The 21,799-nt window shown below is 43.5% G+C and overlaps 1 protein-coding gene across 1 annotated transcript in view; it reads left to right on the top strand.

The window, feature by feature from the left end:
- Ryr2 (ryanodine receptor 2) overlaps positions 1–21,799 on the top strand; it is a 413,538-nt gene that overhangs the window by 375,179 nt on the left and 16,560 nt on the right. The window contains exons 84-95 of the mRNA XM_042686202.1: positions 2,515–2,595; positions 3,391–3,479; positions 4,630–4,758; positions 6,327–6,431; positions 8,971–9,052; positions 11,168–12,465; positions 13,567–13,631; positions 15,218–15,365; positions 17,540–17,626; positions 18,728–18,949; positions 20,316–20,446; positions 21,722–21,764. Coding sequence (XP_042542136.1) covers positions 2,515–2,595; positions 3,391–3,479; positions 4,630–4,758; positions 6,327–6,431; positions 8,971–9,052; positions 11,168–12,465; positions 13,567–13,631; positions 15,218–15,365; positions 17,540–17,626; positions 18,728–18,949; positions 20,316–20,446; positions 21,722–21,764 — 2,480 coding nt within the window. The remainder of the gene's footprint in view (positions 1–2,514; positions 2,596–3,390; positions 3,480–4,629; positions 4,759–6,326; positions 6,432–8,970; positions 9,053–11,167; positions 12,466–13,566; positions 13,632–15,217; positions 15,366–17,539; positions 17,627–18,727; positions 18,950–20,315; positions 20,447–21,721; positions 21,765–21,799) is intronic.

Raw genomic sequence — 21,799 nt, 5'->3', positions numbered from 1 at the left:
AAATACTTGAATACTTTCATGTTAATTAGATGAGCCAGCGTGTTAACGTTATTAGATCTCTAATGTAAGACTCACTGTTTCATGTTTATTATTTTATTATTATTTTCAAGTAAAAATCTATTATTCCAAGACTGTTTGGGAACTACAAAAATTGAGGAGGCTTTAGAAGATATAAAGCAAATAAAAATAATATTTATCAGCAGTGCTTTGCTGCCTTTGTCTAGTATAATTGCACTGCTCCTAATGTATTAGCCTATATAAAATTTATAAAAATTAACAAGTTATGTAGAGACAGTGGACACATACTTTTTTCTAGGTGAGTAAACTAAGGTGCAACAAACAGAACTCACCTTGAGCAGAACAGTAGTGAAACAAATCTCTCCCTTTATGACTACGAGACATCTTAATCAAGGCCCTTATAAAAAAGATGACACGTGCATGCCCTCCGCATGTCTACACGGCTCTCCTCCACCTATCGCAAATGATATGCTCAGAATGTAAGAGGACTTTCAGCTCTGCGTAGCCCATTTCCTTATATGTCACCGATCTTGGTTTCCATCTTCCAGTGGGATTTCTTTTGCATCCATCACAGAGCAGACTGCTGATCCTGCACCATCTGCAGACATAAAGCCATCCTCCATCCATGTTCCTGGGCCACTTCGTGCAGCATGGGCAATGGCAGCATTTTAATCTGGTACCAATACGGTCACTGAGCAATAGCGCTGGGTTTATCAATGAACACTTGCTCCAGCACTCCCCTCCTTCTCTCCCCCACATCCCTCTGCATTCTTACAGAAGTGAAGTTGCTTATATGTGTTTCAATGTACAATCGAGAAAATATGGTACATGCTGAGGACCAATAGTCCCTCCTGTAATAAACCATTATGAACCACGCTGAGAATTTTGAGACATACAGGGAGATTATATGACACTTACTTCAGTGCTAATTGTGCTGAGTACTTTCCACAGAGTAGCTTATTTCACATTGAATATATTGACCTTGATATTTTATTGATCATATAGAGAGTTTTAAAAAATAGTTTTTAGATGTAGTTTATTGATTCTGTTTTCTGCATAGAAAGATTTGATAGTCTCCCCAAGAACCAATAAGTCATGTAATTAATGTGATATTTTGATGTAACTCTTGAGCCTTCTAGTTTAAATGGCTCAGGAAAATGATAGAATCATCAATGAATGGATCAGTGTAGCAGGCTCCCCATCTGCCTGAGGAATGGACATACCAGGCATCTCATTGTCCACCTCAGACTTTGGACGTGGTTGATTTTCAGCATGGTCACCAGATACCATATCTTGTGGTCTAACCCAGGAAAAGGAGCACAGTGACTTTAGATACGTTGTAAACATGTTTATCTTAGTTATCAAAATGATTTTGCTTCCATTACACGAAGCCTCTCACTTTGAAAGTCACAGGCTGCAGACTGGTAAGTCCATCGGCTTTCTGTCATTACAGTCATTTACCATTCTAATTAAACACATTCTAATTAAACATTCTAATTAAACACCATTTTCTTTCTTAGCCCAAACTATTTCCAGTCGGTGAAAAGTCATTATCCTTTTTTTAAAAAAAATTTGTAAATACATAAGTATATCCATTCACTGGCTGAACAACATCATGAATTTCATTTGCTTTTTAAACAAGTCTAGATTCCCAAGTAGACACTCATAACTTAAATTATTTTTCATGAAGTCTTTGTTTTAAAAATCGGCTTTCATTTGTGTGGTACTGTTTTCTGTTTGTTTCTTTCCTGTGTCTATCCTTGTCAAAATAAATCCTGATCAACTAAGCCCCCGTCTAGGTCTTCACATTGCTTGATAAAGATTCCTAGTTTTCATGCTACAGGATGGGTCTCTACATGACCCCAAGAGGCTCAGCTTTTACAGTCTTTCTTATGGGTTTGATATTTAAAAATGAAATCTTTTTCTGCCAGGCCCCTTCTTCTGGAAAAGTCCATTCCCCCCCACCCCCACACACACACTTCTGAAGTCTTCACAAGCATTTTTAGCAAGTAACAGTTTTTATGAATATCCTTTAGTTATTTTTCAATGAAAACAAAAGCTCCCCATACTGTGTGTGGGTACATAAAAAACAAGCAACGACAACACCAACTTTGAATCAAAGCACTTGATCCCACCCTGATATCAAAGATGGTTTAACACGAGAGATGCAAAGATCATTTCGGTATGGACTGTCTTTCCCCAAACAAGGAGGCAACAGAAAGCCCCATTTCAACCTTCAGGTTGTGTGTGTGAAATGTTACCGAACCCATGCTGCTACTCCTAACAGAGAGAAATGTGAAGCTTCAAGATCCTGGTGTTCTTTGCTTACAAAGAAAAAGTCCGCCTATCTGCCAAGTGCATGATCTCTGGAGCTTCAGATAGAGTGCGACTATTCTGGCCTGGGAACAGTGCTGTGTGCACATGGGGTGCTGGGGTGGGGACCCCCGGGAGGGCTGCCTGCTGGTGGCCACCTTCATCCCTCTGCACTTCCCACAGGAGAGAAGGTGCTGCAGGATGACGAGTTCACCTGTGATCTCTTCCGCTTCCTGCAGCTGCTCTGTGAGGGACACAACTCAGGTGTGTGAGAGCCCCGGCTGACGGACAGGGCTGAGGCAGGAGCCCAATGGTCCCAACCAGGATGCTCTATCTCTTGAGTCAGGCCTGTGCATTCTCCCAGACGAGACAGGCTCTGTGCCGGGGTTTATATAAAGCTTTGCTGCTACTAGTCCTGGCATCGCTGTCTCCACTTGCTTCTTCTCAATTGTGAGGGTAGAGAGAGCGGTGGATACAGAAATAAAAGACGATGAATTTGTTCCAAGTACATCCTGTGCATGTATGGAATATCACAATGAAAGAACACATGTGTGCAAGTTGAAGATAATAAACACGATGTGAATTAGTTAGGTAGCTTTAGAGTAACACAGCTGTTTACTTTCATAGTGCTTTTCTTTACCTGGAGAGCACATTTTGTTGTGTTACTTAGCCTCATGTATTTCTGTTGGCCTTGAACCCATCTGTCTTTGCCAGCCTGTAGTTCAGGACTCAGGTCTGAGTTTTTGTGTTCTCTGCATGTTAAACGGTACTAAGGAACACATGATTACCGAATAAATAATTTCATTCCTAATAAAACAGTTGTTAACACCTTCACCCACAATTGAGCATTGCTATTCTATGAAGCAACTAAGATGTGTTTCAGGGAGGGGATGAGCTGGTCATTTGATTTTTAGGGAACGTGTAGATTATTTCATGTTAGCACTGTTAGATGAGATGCTACCTACCACCACCAGGATCACTTCCCAAGTCAGGAGAATGACTGAACTGCTCTTGAACTCTTCAGTGAGCTTCAGTAACGCTTTTCTTGATCTCATGCAGATTTTCAAAATTATCTGAGAACACAGACTGGCAACAATATGACGGTCAACATCATTATCTCTACCGTGGACTATCTCTTAAGGGTTCAGGTACATAGCCTTGCACCTGGGCGCTGGGAGAGGGTTGGGGTTATTGGACACAGCATAGCTGGGGATTAAGCAGGCTTGTTTCATGTTTCATTGTGTTTGGGCTTGTGACTAGATGGAACTTGGGGTCATATTGTGTCTTTGATCGCCATCTTTCTGCAATTTTTATAACAAAGCTCACTGCTATAGCTGCTCAGATCCACTTCCTTTGCCATTGTTTTCTTTCTATGAAGAGTGATGCCCCCCTCTTGATTTTTAACTCGCTGATACTTTAAATTCATGTCCATTTTGTGAAGTACTTTTCTATCTGTTCTTACAGAAATGAAAGCTTTTCTGTTACCACACACTTAGTTTTGGCTAAATTTAATTCCCTTCAACTCTTCTAACTTGTACACTGATGTTAAAAATCACCCTAACACCCCACTCCTTAAAAATATTATCTTTGATATCGTAATTCCATTGAACATGTGGGCCAAACTGGATCTGAAGGTTCTTATGCAATGGCAGTCCTGTGTGACTTGTATTTCCCTCATTTCTGTTTCCATAGTAACCTTGTGCAGTACTTTTAACACCACAAATTATAACGTTCAGCCTTCTCTTAATCTGTGAGGATGTAACAACATTACCCCCACCTCCTTTTTTTTTTAACTTAAACTTTCCTGGCTGGGGGAGGTAGGGGGCATCAGTTTGAAGCAAAAGTATCAAGCAATGTTGCTGGAAATGTATTTGTGATTTTAACAATCAGATCTTAAAACTGCAGCAGAGCAGGTCACTCCGTGGATGAATAGCATTTGTCTTCATGAATCCTTATGTTTGGTGAAGTTCCAGGTCATCACACACAGGGAAGATTTCTAAAGCTACATTTTCTGCTTCTTGCCTTCACTCGAGTTGTTTGTTTGTTTAATCTGGAGAGGTTGTTTCTCTGCTTTATGTTTAGGGATATCACTAAAGAATGATGTTTATTTCATTGATATTGTTCTTGCTGCTGTATGTTTTATTTGGAATCAATCTATATCTATCTATCTATCTATCTATCTATCTATCTATCTATCTATCTATCTATCTATCTATCTATCTGTCATGATGGATTTCATGCTGGGACAGGCCGCTGATCACTTCATGATGCTTTAACGATCTGACCTCTGTTCTCTAGGAATCCATTAGTGATTTCTATTGGTATTACTCTGGGAAAGATGTCATTGATGAGCAGGGACAACGGAACTTCTCCAAAGCCATTCAAGTAGCAAAACAAGTCTTTAACACTCTCACAGAGTATATTCAGGTAAGCACTAGAACATTTCTGCTGTTTGAAGAAAGGAAAGTGAAAAAAAGTATTGGCGGGCTAGCACTGAATTCAGAGAAAATTGCCTAAATATGCCTAAAGTATTTTCCTCAGCAACCATTGACCCCTTTCACCAATGTCCACAAATAAAAGACTAGTTTAACATGTGCGTATATTTGGAGTGAGATGGCTGCCACTTTGCATACTGAGATAAAATTGACCCCCCCACAACGGACTGTAGTGAGGGCTGCATTTCATCTCCAGGTTCTGGCATAGGTGATAAGCATTCAGTGGCATGAAGGAGGGACAGAGAAAGAGGAGAAGGGTGTCAGTCTCCTCCCCAGCCTTGTTCTCTCCTCTGGGCTGTGTTCCGTGTCTTGAAAGAATCTCACTGTTGGTTTGCTAGCTAGAAAAGAGTCATTACTTCAGCTCTTCCAAATGGGAAAGGCATACATGTTCATCCTAACAACTACTCAAGTGAGTTGGTTTCTGTCTTTTCACTCCCGTTCCTTATCTTCCTGGATTGCCTTACTAGTCCTTTGGAAATCTAGAAAGATAGCCATATATAAGCATTCGTGGTCACTTCCCTGATTAAATCAGCTTGGCCGATGACAATAGCGAGCTGGGGAATCTTGTAGAAATAGTTATTGATATATATATATATATATATATATATATGCATATATATATATATCAATATGTATATATCAATATGTATATATACATATATATGTATATATATATACATATATATATATATGTATATATATATATCACGAGTTTCTGTATTGCAAGTGAAACATAAATCTTTTTTTTAGCCAGAAATGTGTATCTCTTGGGATGTAAAATGAGCAAAATTCCTGAATTTCTCTAGAGCTAGAAGCATCCATGGAGCAGATGCCTTAGGGGTGCCTTGGAACCTGTTTCTCAGGGGTCCCAGGGTTGTTGGGTTGAGTCCCATGGTTTGCCTTGCTCAGTGCATCCCAGCCCCTCTTCCTGCCTCTGCGGACCAGGCACAGTCCTACACAGTATTCCTGAAACGTTCATTTCAGTAATGACTAAATACTCACCTTAAAAAGAAATCTCAAGGGTGTCACATGGTGAAGCAGCTGTACAATTAAGAAAGGGTTGAAGAGGCTAGTTCTCTACATCCTTGTCTTATCCAGGTTACTATTTAGGAATAAGAAAGACCTTTTGTCAGAAGCAGAGCCTCCTGCTCTTTTTACACCATGGGGTGATGACTGATTGATTTAACGGAGAAGCATGACAGATGACCAGTTCCTCACTCTTACCCATTCCTTCTAGAGAGGTTGAGGCCAGAAAGAAAAATTAAATTGTTAGCTAGTATTTTACTTTTCTTACAAAGCCAAAAGTATTTATGAGGACTTACTAAATGTTTCAAAGAAGAAGCCATCACTTAGAGGCATCTTTCATTTTTCTCTCTTAGATTCTCTCTCTCTCTCTCTCTTCATTTGTGGGTCCCTAACTATTCAGGTAACCTCCTGTTTTTGCAGTCGACATGGGCATCTGATGGCCAGGAATGATTGCTGTCTGTGTTTGTGCTGCAGGGGCCTTGCACGGGCAACCAGCAGAGCCTGGCACACAGCAGGCTGTGGGACGCAGTGGTGGGCTTCCTCCACGTCTTTGCCCACATGCAGATGAAGCTGTCGCAGGTAAAGGAGGGGGCTTGCTGGGCACTGTCACCTGACGGTCACCAAAGGACACGAGCATGCCTGGCTGGGGCTTGGGCATTATCTGTCTCTGATCCTCTCTTCATGCTTCATTTACCCAACATCAGAAAATCTTAAGTAAAACAGTGGCCAGAGTCGATGGCTGAGAACCCTTGTTCAAATGTGAGCACCAAGGATGTAGTGAGTGTAATGCAGAAATAACACTGGGGAAATGCCCAACATGGTACATTTCTGTCCTCATAAATGTGCATCCTGCTATTTGCTCAGTGGGGTTTTTCCTCCTTTTATAACTACTAGAAAAGTGTTGGCAAAGGTTACAGAGGGCTTTTTAAGGGAGATTGACAAAAGGTTGGCATGTGCTACGAATCTCTTTCGAAGTAGCCACAAGCAAGCAAAGGTGGCATGCCTCCACTTCACTCCTTGCAAGTCGAAGAAAAAATGAAGAGTGGTTAGGATGAGCAAATAGAAAAGCAGCAGTCTTTCTGCTTTGTTTTCATATAAATTGAGGGATTCCTATTGAAATAGCTTATTTACCCTCTCCTGACTCTCTCCCATGTGAAGCGGGGGTGGGGGAGGGCAGTGGTGGGAAATAAAGTGCACCCAGAGAAAAGATCTTGATATAGATGTTCAGTACAGCTCAGTAATGTACACAGAGACCTGGATCTGTCCTGGTTGGTCATGTGGAAGAAAGATGGCTGCATTTAGAGTCAGAACCCTGTTCTTGTGTTTCTCAAAGTTTCACACCCCTGCCTCCCCCTTCCCGTCCCATGAGGGTGGGCCAGTCCCTTCTTCCCTGAGGTCTTGTGTGGTTGGGAGGAAGGGAGGGGACACCTGCTCACCATCCTCCTCCGTGCAGGTGTGCTGTCAACGGTGAGCATGGCGGATGCTCATGCGTGCAACACAGATGTGATTCAGTCAGTGTGGTCAGAGCAAGGGTCCTGGGTACACAGACACAGATTCAGCATGCACCCGGGCGGATTGGTGTTTGAGTGGGAGAAAGAAGAAGCAGGCAGGAGAGGAAGCTGCGGGGACTCGGGAAGGGAAGAGTTACAGCAGAGCAGGGGGTGTTAGGGAGGGCCTGGCTAGCTGTGTGCCTGTTAGCTGGCAGTTGTCAGGGGGAGGAGTCTGTCTTCCCTGGAGACATGGGGACCAGGGTCTGTCTCTGGGTGTTGTCTGGACACTGAGTTCTAGGGTAGCTTTGCCTGGTCATTGGCGGGTACTCTTCATGGACTCTCCCAGGAATCCAGCCTGGAGCCGCTGTAACTGGCACATTAGAGCTTATTCCCATTTTTGTACCCCAAGGCTGAGAACTGGTCAGCAGGATCGCTCAGAGGAGCCAGGCAAGGGTTGGGGCAGTGAGAGATGGTCAGTATCCGCTGTCAACCAAATAGAAAAAGAAAACCCTCCATATCCTTCCATCTGTTTACTAATGACATTCTCCAAAGCAAAAGGAATGGACACAGATATCTATGCTCACAAGAGAATTTCCATCTTACACAGTGTTACTGTTTTATTCTGGTGTTATATCTGCTAGCAATTGTTCATGGTTTGTAAGTGTAGTTGGGGTAATAATAGTCATTAGGGAAAAGTCTTCACTAGCACTGAGGAGATTTGGTTTCATAGATAGCAAAATCCCAGTTTTTAAAAAGAAAACTTCAAGGGAAATTTAAATGAAATCAGATAATATGCAATGTGGATATGTTATTAAGTATAGTTTATATTTTCCCACTTGGTCAAAACATAGTGACTTCTATCTACAACAGGTCTAGACAAAACATTTATTTTTCAGAGTCAAAAGATCAAAAGCAAAACTTAACAAAAATCCTAGGAAAGATTAAACAGAGAACGCTTAATGAAATTAGGTAATAAGATACATCATGCACAGGTATTCTGTGTGCATATTTTAGGGTAGGCTTATGTATGACAAATTTATGTTGTATATGTCCTGGATGTATTTGGATTTTTAAAAAATAAGTTAATTTTTACACAATACACAACAAAATTTTATGTAAGACATAGAATAAAAAAAATGAAGTCTTTTCAAGTAAAAATAAAAAGGATAAATTGTGGAAGTCCAATTTGCTCCACAGTATGCAGACACAGCTGAAATTCTTACAGAACATTTATGAACAGTCATGAAAATGAATAGTAAATACCCTTTAATTTAATTCAAGATATACCTATTTTTTTCCAGTCATGAGGCTTGTACTTGGGGCCTGAGTGCTGACCCTGAGCTCTTTTGCTCAAGGTGAGCACTCTACCACTTTGAGCCATAGCTCTACATCTGGTTTTCTGGTGGTTAATTGGAGATAAGAGTCTCATGGACCTGCTTGCCCAGGCTGGCTTTGAACCTTAATCCTCAGATCCCAATCTCATATCAATTTTTAAAATAATTTAACTGCACGATGCTTCAAGGTACCTGGGAATGGCCGGCAGTATGTCCTCTGTGGGAACAGGCCTGGTGTTCTTCCTTTGTATGATTTCTTCTCCTGCCTCACATGCCATCTGTGTCTCTTTTCAGGATTCCAGCCAAATCGAGCTGTTGAAGGAATTAATGGATCTCCAGAAGGACATGGTGGTCATGTTGCTGTCCATGTTAGAAGGTAGCTTTTCCTGACGCCCTCAGCTCCCCTTTATGTCTTTATTTGGGGGCTCAGTATGTGTTTGCCTGGGCCAGCAGCCAGCAGCCTAACCAACAACAACAACAACAACATCAAAATCCAGTGATGCTAAGATGAGACTGGTAGTAGCTCTGATTCGTTTTGTTTTATTGCTGGAATTTTTCTTGTTATCAAGTCTGTGCTTTTTGTGAAAGAAAAGGCGACATATGTCAGTCCGTGTAACTGCATGCTGGAAGCAGCTTCAACCACAGCCTTCATGTCAGAGCACTCCCCATAGAGGATACACAGTGTCTTCGGAACAGTGCATTAGTGTCTGTGCCTCGGTAATGGGTTGGGAGGTCAAACTCTGGGTAAACTCTGACTGTGTGAATAGTTTCTTTGAGATGACCACAGTTGCCCCGTGTGGTCTAGACTGAGGACGAGGGTGAGGTAAGGCAGCAGGGGCTTCAGCCTGGCTCTTTTCCCTCCACTCCACCCCCACAGCTCCCGCTCCCACCCCTGCTTAGACAAGCCATTTCTCCATTTTTCCTTTCCTCCATAGAGCCACGGTGGACGAAATGCAGGGAAACCACGTAAATCCAACCAGGGCAACTCAGATACATTTGCAATTACGTCATCTCTTGTTTCTCTCCCTTTCCTCTGGCCATGGGTTGCCTAATCCCACTTTGGTCACCTGAGACAGACTTCTGTTTTACATAGGAGGAAACTAAGGCTCCAAGGCTAAGAAATCCTCCCCATCCCCATTGCTTGGCCACGTGAGCTCAATGTGGGAGAGAGGTCTAGCTCTTCCCCTGTTTATCCGTGGTATTCAGTACATCTCAGGCTACAGCCCTCCTGCCCAGCCCAGTTTGCTAAGATCTGTCTTGGGTTCCATAGCATCTTCTGTCCCAGGAATGAAGCAGTCTGTGATTCTGTCATTTCAGAAGCTGTCCAGTTTACTCAAGCTCTTGGTAGCCTGCTCCATTTAGCTTTCACATCTCTGTGTCCTGAGAGAAGGTGATTTCCATTGTAAGTCAGTGCAAGCTGGTAATTTGCTCTCCGAAGATCTAGATGGTCTGGAGTCTAGAGCTAACCCCTTCTCCACCCTCAGTATCACGTCACAAAAGATACATGTATTGGACCTTTTTGAACCCGAGTCACCTTGTTCATGAAGTTAGGGTGACACTGATGGAGGCGCACTGTGTTCATGAGCTGCTTTGTTGGATGATAACTCCTTTGTACAGCTACTTAAAAGATCCTGAAAATACTTTAAAAAATTCAAATTGATTGCTGAGTACCTTCCTTGTAGCTAATTAGAGCATAAAACCAGATTTTTAGCTTTGCCAGAGGTTTTTCAGCCCTAAAGAATGGTGCAAATGTTTGTTTGCATCATTAATAGGGCCCACAATTTCAGTCTTGACAGTTTGTCCTGCATTCTGGATCTAAAACACATTTCCTTGATTTGAGAGGAAAACAGATTTTGTTTCAAATGTTTTATGCATGTCTCTTGTATTATTTTGTAAATACGGTTATATGTATTGTTCATGTAATCACCTTTTTCATATTTGTTGCTGATGTTTTTAGCTCAGAGCCTCACACTTGCTGGGCAGGTGCTTTCCCAGGGAGCCATTTTTCTAGCCTAGTGTCCTATTTGTGAGGCAGGATGTCACTCCCTGCGTGGGCATGTGCCTGCATGGTAATTCACTTATTTTAGGATTCCAGCCATAGCAGGGATGACAGGATTTGTGGATTTTTCTGCCCATACTGTCCTCGGACTGTGATACCTCCTACGTATTTCGGCGTGAGTCCTGGCACCTGGCTGGGAGCTGAGAAACTTTTCCATCTAGGTTGGCTTTGAACTGTAGTCTTATCATTTTCTGCCTCCCTCCCTGGGGTTACAGGCATGAACAACTGCATCCAGCTGTCACGTGATCACTTTTTAAAAATGGAGTTTAGGAATAATGATCTGTCTTTCCCTGAGAGACTTCATCCATTAGAAGATCAATACGAGATATCTTGATTTGGCTTTTATGGAAGATCTCAGTTGTTCTTGTGCCCACAGATCACTGGTTTGTCAGCAATGATTGTTTTGAACCGATATGATTGCTTTCCCACCAGGTAACGTTGTCAATGGGACGATTGGCAAGCAGATGGTCGATATGCTCGTGGAATCTTCCAACAACGTGGAGATGATCCTGAAGTTTTTTGACATGTTCTTAAAACTAAAAGACTTGACCTCTTCAGACACATTTAAAGAGTACGACCCGGACGGCAAAGGTGTCATTTCCAAAAGGGATTTCCACAAAGCTATGGAGAGCCACAAGCACTACACGCAGTCCGAAACCGAGTTCCTCTTGTCGTGTGCGGAGACCGACGAGAACGAGACCCTGGACTACGAGGAGTTTGTCAAGCGGTTTCACGAGCCGGCCAAGGACATTGGCTTCAACGTCGCCGTGCTCTTGACCAACCTTTCCGAGCACATGCCCAATGACTCGAGGCTGCAGACGTTCCTGGAGCTGGCCGAAAGCGTGCTCAACTACTTCCAGCCCTTCCTGGGCCGCATCGAGATCATGGGCAGTGCCAAGCGCATTGAGCGGGTATACTTCGAGATCAGCGAGTCCAGCCGCACCCAGTGGGAGAAGCCCCAGGTGAAGGAGTCCAAGAGGCAGTTCATCTTCGACGTGGTCAATGAGGGCGGGGAGAAGGAGAAGATGGAGCTCTTCGTGAATTTCTGCGAGGACACCATCTTCGAGATGCAGCTGGCGGCCCAGATCTCCGAGTCGGATTTGAACGAGCGATCGGCCAGTAAAGAGGAGGGTGACAAGGAGAGGCCGGAGGACGAGGGCCCCAGGATGAGCTTCTTCTCCCTCTTGACCCTCAGGTCCGCCCTGCTGGCGCTCAGGTACAACGTGCTGACCCTGATGCGCATGCTCAGCCTGAAGAGCCTGAAGAAGCAGGTGAAGAAAGCCAAGAAGATGACACTGGGGGACATGTTGGCGGCCTTCTTCTCCTCCTACTGGGGTGTCTTCCTCACGCTCCTGCACTTCGTGGCCAGCGTCTGCAGGGGCTTCTTCCGCATCGTGTGCAGCCTGCTGCTGGGGGGCAGCCTGGTCGAGGGGGCCAAGAAGATCAAGGTGGCAGAGCTCCTGGCCAACATGCCTGACCCCACGCAGGATGAGGTGCGGGGGGACACGGAGGATGGGGAGAGGCGGCCCCCGGAGACCGCGCTACCCTCTGAAGACCTCATGGACCTGAAGGAGCTGACGGAGGAGAGCGATCTCCTCTCCGACATCTTCGGCTTAGACCTGAAGCGGGAAGGAGGGCAGTACAAGCTCATCCCCCACAACCCCAACGCGGGTCTCGGCGACCTCATGGCCAATCCCACCCCCGTCCCCGACATGCAGGAAAAGCTTCAGGTAATTTCTCACACCAGCACACACTCTCCTTCCTCTCTTCTTCCCCCTCCTTCTCCCCCTCCTCCTGCTCCTTCTCTTTCTCCTCCTCTCACTCCTCCTCCTCTTCTCTCCTCCTCCTCCTCCTCTCACTCTCTCTCCTCCTCCTTCTCTTCTCCTTCTCCTCCCCCTCCTCCTCCCCCTCCTCCTCCTTCCTCTCTTCCTCTTCTTCCTCCTCCCTCTCTTCCTCTTCTTCCTTCCTCTCTTCCTCTTCCTCCTCTTCTCCCCTCTTCCTTCTCCTCCCTCTCCTCCTCCTCTTCCTCCTTCTCTCTCTGCTCCTCCTCCTCCTCCCCTCCTCCTTTTCCTTCTCCTCCCTCCTCCTCCCCCCTCCTCCTCTTCCTCTCTCCTCCCTCTCCTCACTCTCCCCTTCCCTCTCTCTTCTCTCTTTCCTCTCTCCCCTCTCTCAATTTCAGGTAGGTATAATAAATAAGTATTAAATTAGATTTGGGGATGTTGGCAGTGGGATTAAAAGTAAGACTTTGAATTTGCAAAAAGAAGCAATTTTTTAATGGTAGACAAACCCTTTGAAAATGATTAGATTACCTTAAGTTACCAGGGTATAAACTTAAGTCCCTTTCAATAACACTAGTCCATTAAGCAATCACCCCTATATAGAAAGATAGACAGATAGGGCTTACGTGCATAAAAATGTGTAGAAAATTATTATAGTGTCAAATGGAGAGTAAGAGTTGTTTGTTTTTTCAAAAGAGCAAATACATGGTTAATAGTATGGTTAGCAGAAGAAGAGGAAAGATGAGGGGAGTTACCCGGACCTTGAAGGATGAATGAGATTTGAGTGGGGTGGTAAAGCACAGAAAAGCACCTCTGAAATGAGGACTGACGTGGGAAGGGACCCCAGGATTTCACGCATGTGTATGTCCTGCCTGTGCAGGGGTTGATGTAGATTAGGGCAGCATGTGGACCTCAAGAGTGAACAGTGCATTAGTGTTCTCACAACATAAGTAACAGCTATGCTTGTGGCTTTGGTCTGGTGCGTGCTCACTTGCTCATGTTTGGAGACAGTGTGTCACCCTGCTCTTCTTTTTCCCCACTAACCTATTCAAGGAACAGAAGGCAAAAGAAGAAAAGGAAGAAAAAGAGGAAATTAAATCAGAACCTGAAAAGGCTGAGTATGTATCGTTTTTGTGTACATCCCTGTGTTTCAGAGAGGATCCCTCTCTCTCCTCCTCCCCCACCTCTTCTGGAGTTGGAACAGAGAATCTTACCCAGAAGGAGTTCCGTGGCCACATTTGCCATCTCAGCACAGGCTAGGACCTCAGTCCAGTCCAGCACCTATTGTACCCTCCTGGGTAGGGAAGATGTCCATCATTTTGTGTCCGTAAGAGACTTAAAAGCCACAAGTCTCGACTGGGCACTGGTGGCTCACACTTGTAATTCTAGCTACTCAGGAGGCTGAGATCTGAGGATTGTGGTTTAAAGCCAGCCAGGGCAGGAAAGTTTGTGAGACTCTTCAGTTAATCACCAAAAAGCCAGAAGTAGCTTAAGTAGTAGGGTGCTAGTGTTGAACAAAAGAATTTCAGGGACAGTGTCAAGACCCTGAGTTCAAACCTTAGCACAGGTGTGCGAATGCGCGAGCGCGTGCATACACACACACACACCATGCACACACGCACACACATATCTGCAGAATGGCATTCATTCAGGGGTAGCCCAAGGCCGTGTATGCCAAAAACCACCTGAGGAATTAGTTATAAAACAGGCTCACAGCCCGGCAAGGTGGACGTATACCTGTGATCCCAGCCTTTGGGAGAGAGGCAGGAAAATCACGAGCTGAAAGCCAGCCTGGACTATGTCAGAGACACTGTTTGAAAATCCAACCAGCCAGATTCTTGCACCCCATCCTATAAACCTCTGACAGCCCTATGATCCTCATTTCCTTGGAAACCCCTATGCTGGGCAGAGGATGACACTTTTCCTGGGCCTGTGTTCATTGTATATTCTTGATGGTCAGCACTATGTCTTGTCCCAGGTCTCATGTAGTTTGATCAGTTGGAGACCTGTCCACATGAAAATAGACGAATGGAGCAGAGTACAACAGGCACTTCAGTGGCAGCTCTTTGTCTAATATTAGATATACTTCATTATGGGGTTTTATCTGTGGGAGTGGATTATGGTTATATGATCTCATTTTCAGGAAACATTGATATTCTGAGCCAAAGGAACTTTAGTATAAAACTCCAATCCTTCTAGTTCTGTCATTACCTGGACTTAATATAACAATATAATCAACAATGATATTAAAATGAATAAGTGTTAGTTAATGCAATTAAGTAAATATGCAGTGTAGTAGCACTTTGACACACTTTGTACATGAGAAAAACAAGAGCACAGGCCTTTGATTTTAAATCTTGATAGGTAGGCAGTGGAATAAAATGAACATTAAAAGTCATAATTTAAATGTGTTAGTAAAAGCCAAATTTCTTCATTGTTATGGCATTTTAAATCAAATACTTTTATGGGACAATTGAGGGAGAATTTTCTTACATCTGAGTAGAAATGTTCCGCAAGCTTGTAATGTCCTGTAGATTTGAACCCCATAGAATTACCCATCTATGAGGCATGGTGATAAATCCTACCATTGCTAACCAAAATTATTCAGTGAGAGAGAAATGAGTCCTCACAAATGACAGCCTCTGAAATACTTGTTCACTTTGATCATTTTGCACAGCCCTGCTTCCTCCTTTCATTTCCACAGAGGGGAAGATGGAGAGAAAGAAGAAAAAGCCAAGGAGGACAAAGGCAAGCAGAAGCTGAGACAGCTTCACACGCACAGATATGGAGAGCCAGAGGTCCCGGAGTCGGCCTTCTGGAAGAAGATCATAGCGTACCAACAGAAACTGCTCGTAAGAGGCTTTCTAAACGAGTGTTGCTACCGACTAGCTGTGAGAACATAGCCGTTCAGGCTCGGGAAGTGATAACTAACTTCTTTCTCGGGGAGAAATACAGGCCCCTTCGTCACTCCCATTGTCAAACTTATCTCCTCCACATGTCACATGACTTGAGCCTCTTTGACTTAATGACCCAATTGTAAAAAAAAAAAAAAAAAAAAATTAACTCAAGGAGCCAAAATGGTTATTGATGGTAACTTTCAGGTAGAGACAAGTAAAAGGAAAAGAAAAAAATAAGAAGACAGAGAAGGAAGTAGTTTAGGATGTAGTTAATGCATTCTGCAGAAGTTTTCTCCAAATCTTATATTTTTTTCCCCTGAATTGTTCCAAAGTAAAGTGAACAGCAGCATTTTTTGTTGTGGTGGTGGTTTTAAATGAGAACTCTCGGTAATGGTTGGCTCTGTGCACTATCATGGTTGCCATAGCAGCAGGTGTAGCTCTGTCGAGATGGCTGAGATGGGTTCTGTGTTTCTCCACAGAAATCCCAGCGGGACCCTGGAGATCAGGCCTCACTACAGCAATAGAGATTGAGGGAGTTGAGGTTTTTCCCAGCCAGCTTCTCCAGTCCTGTCTCTGAGCAGCTCCTCTATGGTCCTGCTTTGGCTTGTAGTTCGTTGACGGTTTCTGCCTACCACTTGCATGCACATGACCAATCACAGCTACAGCCAGCCAACACATCCCCTGTCCTTCACACCTTTACCACCAACCCTCTGGGTTAACCCTAACTCAAGTCTCTGTCACCTAGTTCTCCCTTAAGGAGAACTAACGTGCTTGGTCCAGTGTGAGTGTTGAGGCCAGCCTTGATCTAACCTAACCAGTGTCGGCAGTGAAGCCAAATGAAGCGAAGCAAACGGTCCCATGAGGTCTACATGTGTGAAGGGGGTGGTCCTCAGAGGTGTTATTACTCTTGTACAACTTTAGGATGGTAAAGCCCCGCTTTATCTGCTTGGGTTCTTTACCTATATTGCCACCTTACTAACACAGCAAATCCTTGATTTCCCCATGGTCTGTTTCCTTCCATCAACGCCTTCAGTGTGATTTTGTTGTGATGTCCAACTCAAGAAATTGTTCCAGTCATTTATGTAGTTTCCCTGGCTCCTAAGCCCAGATGTTATTAGCTCTTAGTGCTTTCTCAAAAATATAATCCAGCAATAACTCTCAAGTCTTCCTTCTAAATTATATCCAGGATCTGTTCAGCTCTTTCCATTTCTACAGCTGCCACTCAAGCCGAGTCACCGCCCACACCACCTTTCTCTTCTGTCTCCCGCCGCTCATTCCTGTCCCTTACCATCTACCCTCCACACAGCGGAAATCATAATCGGCTTGCAACCAGCCTTCTTCACATCCTCCAAGACCATCTCACCCACCTAGCAGAGACTAATTATAATGCAGGAGGGTCACATATACCGATGAGTATGATAAGAAGGTTAATAATGTGGCTTAGATGAACTTGGTTCATCTGAGCACACTGAGAGGCAGGTTCTGTGGGTATTTTTATATTATCGATGAGCAGGGATGCCCCCTGAAGGGGTGAGTCTTTTATCCATATCCAAATCTAGGAAGTGGTGGTGGCAGGCATCTTGTCTGAGTAGAGTGACCCTAGAAGTCATAAATGGGTTCAGAGGTCATGAACCGGGGAACTATAAAAGATGACACAAACTCTATCAGAAATCTTTGACACCTGACGGCTGGCATGCTGATCCCTATGACCCTATTCTCTCCGTCTCTTTTCTTCTTGGGGTTCATGAACCCCATACTTCAGACACACGAGGAAGCCCTCACTATCAAGTCTGCCCTCCAGTCCCTACCTCTGACTCATTCTTGAGTGTGGGCGTGATTTCCTCTGCTGCTGCTCTCAGACCACCTCCCTAGCCATCCATATTACCACTGCATTTCCCCACCTGGCAATTTTCCTTCACAGCACTTAGAATTTCCTGGCGCCATGTCTTCTTTATTTTTGGTGTGTTGCTTCATTTGTTGTCTCCTTCGTGGTATCAGACGTTTCCCCCTTGCTGTATGCAGTAGCCTGGAAGACAGGGTTGAATGAACGCTTCATTTCAATCATCTGTGTTTCAAGTCTCTTGACTCTGACTTTCCCATAACCTTATTATTATTTTTTCTATGTTTAGAACTATTTTGCTCGCAACTTTTACAACATGAGAATGCTGGCCTTGTTTGTTGCATTTGCGATCAATTTCATCTTGCTGTTTTATAAGGTAGGTACGTCTCAGTATCTTCCTGGCCAGCCTGTCCCACCTAGAGATGGGAAAAATGTGCAGACTTCCTCGCTCTGCCAGTGAGCACATCAGAGCCTGTTCTAAAGCAGTGTTGACCAAAAGGCAGCAGTGGGAGTCTAGGGTACATGATTGGGACCCAGGAAGGCAGGAGTTTGCTCCTGAACTGTGAATTGCCAGGGCCTCGGCTCCATTCACTTTGGCAGAGAGGCCACCACCATGTTCCCTGTCTGTTTTAGCGGACTGTCTTATCCATTACTATGTAGATGTGGCTTAACTTGTATCATGCCCTTGTGAAGAAAGTCATCTAGGATTTTCCTGCAGGTGTTAGAAAACTTACAACTTCTGGTTGGGTCTGGCCCTTGAAGGGTATAGAGGAGAGGCCAAGGGGGGTGGGGGGGCGGGGAATAGACCAATGAAGAGAGGAAGCTGGGTGGGGGGTGCAGTCATAACGCTTGACATACACTGTGAAACTAAAACAATTGAGGAGAGGGGTTGGGTTGGAAGGGATGGAGGAGAATGATGAAAGAGATGCCACCGATCAAGAGGCATTGTGCTTGCAAATTGATTTGTTGAATGGTACCTCCTTTGTGCAACTACTTAAAGATAATATATATATATATATATATATATATATATATATATTGTTTTTAAAAAAGTACATGTATTAACAAGCCTGGTAGCAGTGGCTCACATTTGTAACCCTGGCTACTCAGTAGGCTGAGATATGAGGATCACAGTTCACAACCAGCCTGTTCAGGAAAGTCTGAGACTCTTATCTCTACTTAATCAGAAAAAGTCAAAAGAAGTGGTTTGGTTCAATTGGTAGAATGCCATCCTTGAATGAAAAAGCTCTAGAGACAGCACCTAGGTGCAGAGTTCAAACCCAAGTACCTTGTACCTCTTCATACACTTAAAGCAGACATATATTCGTTGCTTTGGGTATCTGAAAATGCATCCTCTCAGCCTTGGACTGATAGGACTATTTCCCTTGTGCATTAGTTTTTCCATCCAAGTACTTGCCCAAAAGGCTATATCCGTGCTGTGCAGCCAACTGACTGTGTTCTCAATGGTTGGAATCAGGTCTCCACTTCTTCTGTGGTTGAAGGAAAGGAGCTGCCCACTCGAAGCCCCAGTGAAAATACCCACGTGGCCATCAGCCTGGACAGCAGCACACCCCACATCATCACGGTCCACTATGTCCTAGAGGAGAGCAGCGGTTACATGGAGCCCACGCTGCGCATCCTTGCCATCCTCCATACCGTTATCTCCTTCTTCTGCATCATTGGATACTACTGCTTGAAGGTAAGAGGTGCAGGCACCAACCAACTTACACGTATGTGTGTGTGTGTGTGTGTTTGTGTATGTGAGAGAGAGAGAGCGAGAGAGAGAAAGAGAGAGAGAGAGAGAGAGAGAGAGAGATGCAGACTGGAGCTAGGTGTGGGATGGAAATTATGGTCATAGGCAGACATAGTAGGCCCAACCATACATCTCGGTCACTGAAGTTGGGACATCCCTTCAGGAGGGTCCTAGGGACAGCATCGACAGTTTTACCAGTAACTTGGCCCCACAGAAGTGAGCTCCCCTAGCCAGCCTCTCACAGTCTGCTAGGACTTAGAGAAACACTAGGGAGTTGTCTGCTTGTCCCCTCATTAGGTTAGTGTCTACCATCATCCTGGGTGGGAATGCTGTCCAATTTATGCCACTTCACCCTAACGCTGTGCCTGGGGACAGTCGAATTTGGTGAATTGAGTTCAAGGTCAAGTTCCTCCAAGTGCTGGGCAGATTCTCCTGCAAACCTGTTCATCTTTCCCAGAAAGACACCGTGCTGCTGCCATGGCTGTATTTCAGTTTCCTTGGTCTCTCATTGTGAATGGTCCAGAAGACTTTTAAAACCAGGGCCCAGGCTCAAAGGCTAGAGTATCATAAAATATGTTCTCAGGGAACTTTCCTCCATGGGGAGCCTTGTCTTCCATGGGTGAATTTTCTTAGGTGCCTTCCAAATAGCTGTGTCTCTTCTGTCTGTGCCCGTGTAAAATCTCAAAAAAGAAGTTCCAGAGACAACTTGGCAAACTGACCGAGATTGTTTTTTTTTTTTTTCTGCTTTGGTGATGTGGCGATAAATTAAAATTTATCTCTGAAAAAAAATAAAATTTATCTCCAGATAGCATGTGGGCATGCTGGGCACGGACTTCATTAAAGACATTTCTTAAATAAAACTGCATTTTTAGTAGCATATGTTTTGGAATGCTAGTAAAGATTGATAGGATTTTTTATATCCATATATATTCATATATATATATATCCATATATATACACATACACACACAAATGCTTTCCTACTTCTCTTTTTCTCTTTAGCATTTAGAGTGGTGTTATTCATACAATTATCTATGAACCTTGTGTTTAAGACATATTCATATATTTATATATATTATATCTTCTCTTTTCACCCAGCCTAGATGGTTCTTGTTGTTTTTTCTACCTGAATATAGTCAATTCATTTCACTTGATTTTTACCTTTCTGGAAGTACATAGGAAATAAGAAATGTAAATATCTATCTATTTATCATCTATCTATCTGTGTGTGTTTTCCAAAAAGCAATGACCCTGAACAGGAGATACCAGTCAATCCAAACTAAATGTAGTATGTTTACTTTTTCCTCTGCAGGTCCCATTGGTTATTTTCAAGCGAGAGAAGGAAGTTGCCCGGAAATTGGAATTTGACGGGCTCTACATCACAGAGCAGCCCTCAGAGGATGACATCAAGGGCCAGTGGGACAGGCTGGTCATCAACACACAGTGAGTGACGGTGTCGCAGAGGCACATCCGTGCTCGTAAACACACTTTGCCAGACTTCTGCAGCTCTGCCTAGTGTTTAGCACAAGTGAAAAGTAGCTATCTATTCAGTCAAGAAAATCAAAAGACTCAGCACCATTGCCTCCTCATGGATGCCTGCATTTTTGCACCCCCCCTCCCACCCCCTCCGTCACCTGAGGTCCTTAATCAAAACGGCCCTGGAGGCCATTTCCACCGTGCTGATGGGACCATCCATTAGGAGCGCTCAGAGAAGCGAACAGCAGAAGGCAAAGAGCTGGCACTGCCCGGCTATCTTACCCAGATACTCATTTATTCATTAAAGGAATTGTTGTAGCATTAAAGGCAGACATACTGAATTTCACACTTTGAAATGCATCCGAGTTAGAAACTTTCAGATGCAGCCATCCAGCTGCCTTATGCAAACCTGGGCAAACGTTCCTATGAGATGAGGTAAAAATATAATGCGGAGAACTCAACGGTTTTCTATGCAATGATTCTTTAGCCTTGGGAGGTCAAGAATCAAACAGCTACCTGCTGTGACAAGTATAAATCCATCACAGCATGTAATTGGCACCTTGAAAAAGTATTGGTAATAAAATATTTTTCAGTAGTTTATACTACTCAGGGGTCAAATATCTTCTTATGGTTGTGATTATTTCTGCTTATTTTGAAAGCTGTCATTTCTGGTAGGTTCTGAGCTTTTCCTGTGGGTTTGATTTATATATGCATTATTCATGTGTATTTTAAAGGCTAAATGTTTTCATTATGCTAATCTACCTGTGAATATAAACACGAAATCAAGTTGGTTCCTTTCAGTAAACTGTTTTACTGAAGATGCCAGAGTAAGGGATTAGCAGTAGGCTTCAAGTTTCTTTGAGAACTTGAAGAAAAAAACAAGGACTGATTTCTAGATACTTTTAAAGACAATTGACAAATCTATGTCTTGATGTATGTTATAATCAAATGGTAAATACTATTATTTATAAGTGTTATATTCTCCATGAAAGTATCAGCCCTAACCTTTTTATGTGATTTATATGTGTATAATTCTATATAAATAAGCAATTTAAAAATAATATTTAATATACTTGTGATGCAGGAAGCTTTTGCAGTGAGATGGTAACTTAATGTGCTTTTGGGCGGGATGACGGCACAATATATGTTTATGTATCATTTAAATTATGTTGTTCAAATACTATATTATTTATCATTTTTAAAGACAATACTATTTCACTTCTATGTTTTTGTATCTTTTAGGTCATTTCCCAACAACTACTGGGATAAATTTGTTAAAAGAAAGGTAATACTTCTTGGAAAGGATAGACTTTCGTTTTT

Source organism: Dipodomys spectabilis, unplaced genomic scaffold, assembly GCF_019054845.1.
Source record: "Dipodomys spectabilis isolate Male_0828 unplaced genomic scaffold, ASM1905484v1 ptg000096l, whole genome shotgun sequence".
Classification (NCBI taxonomy): Eukaryota; Metazoa; Chordata; class Mammalia; order Rodentia; family Heteromyidae; genus Dipodomys; species Dipodomys spectabilis.
This window is presented reverse-complemented; position numbering and strand designations above follow the sequence as displayed.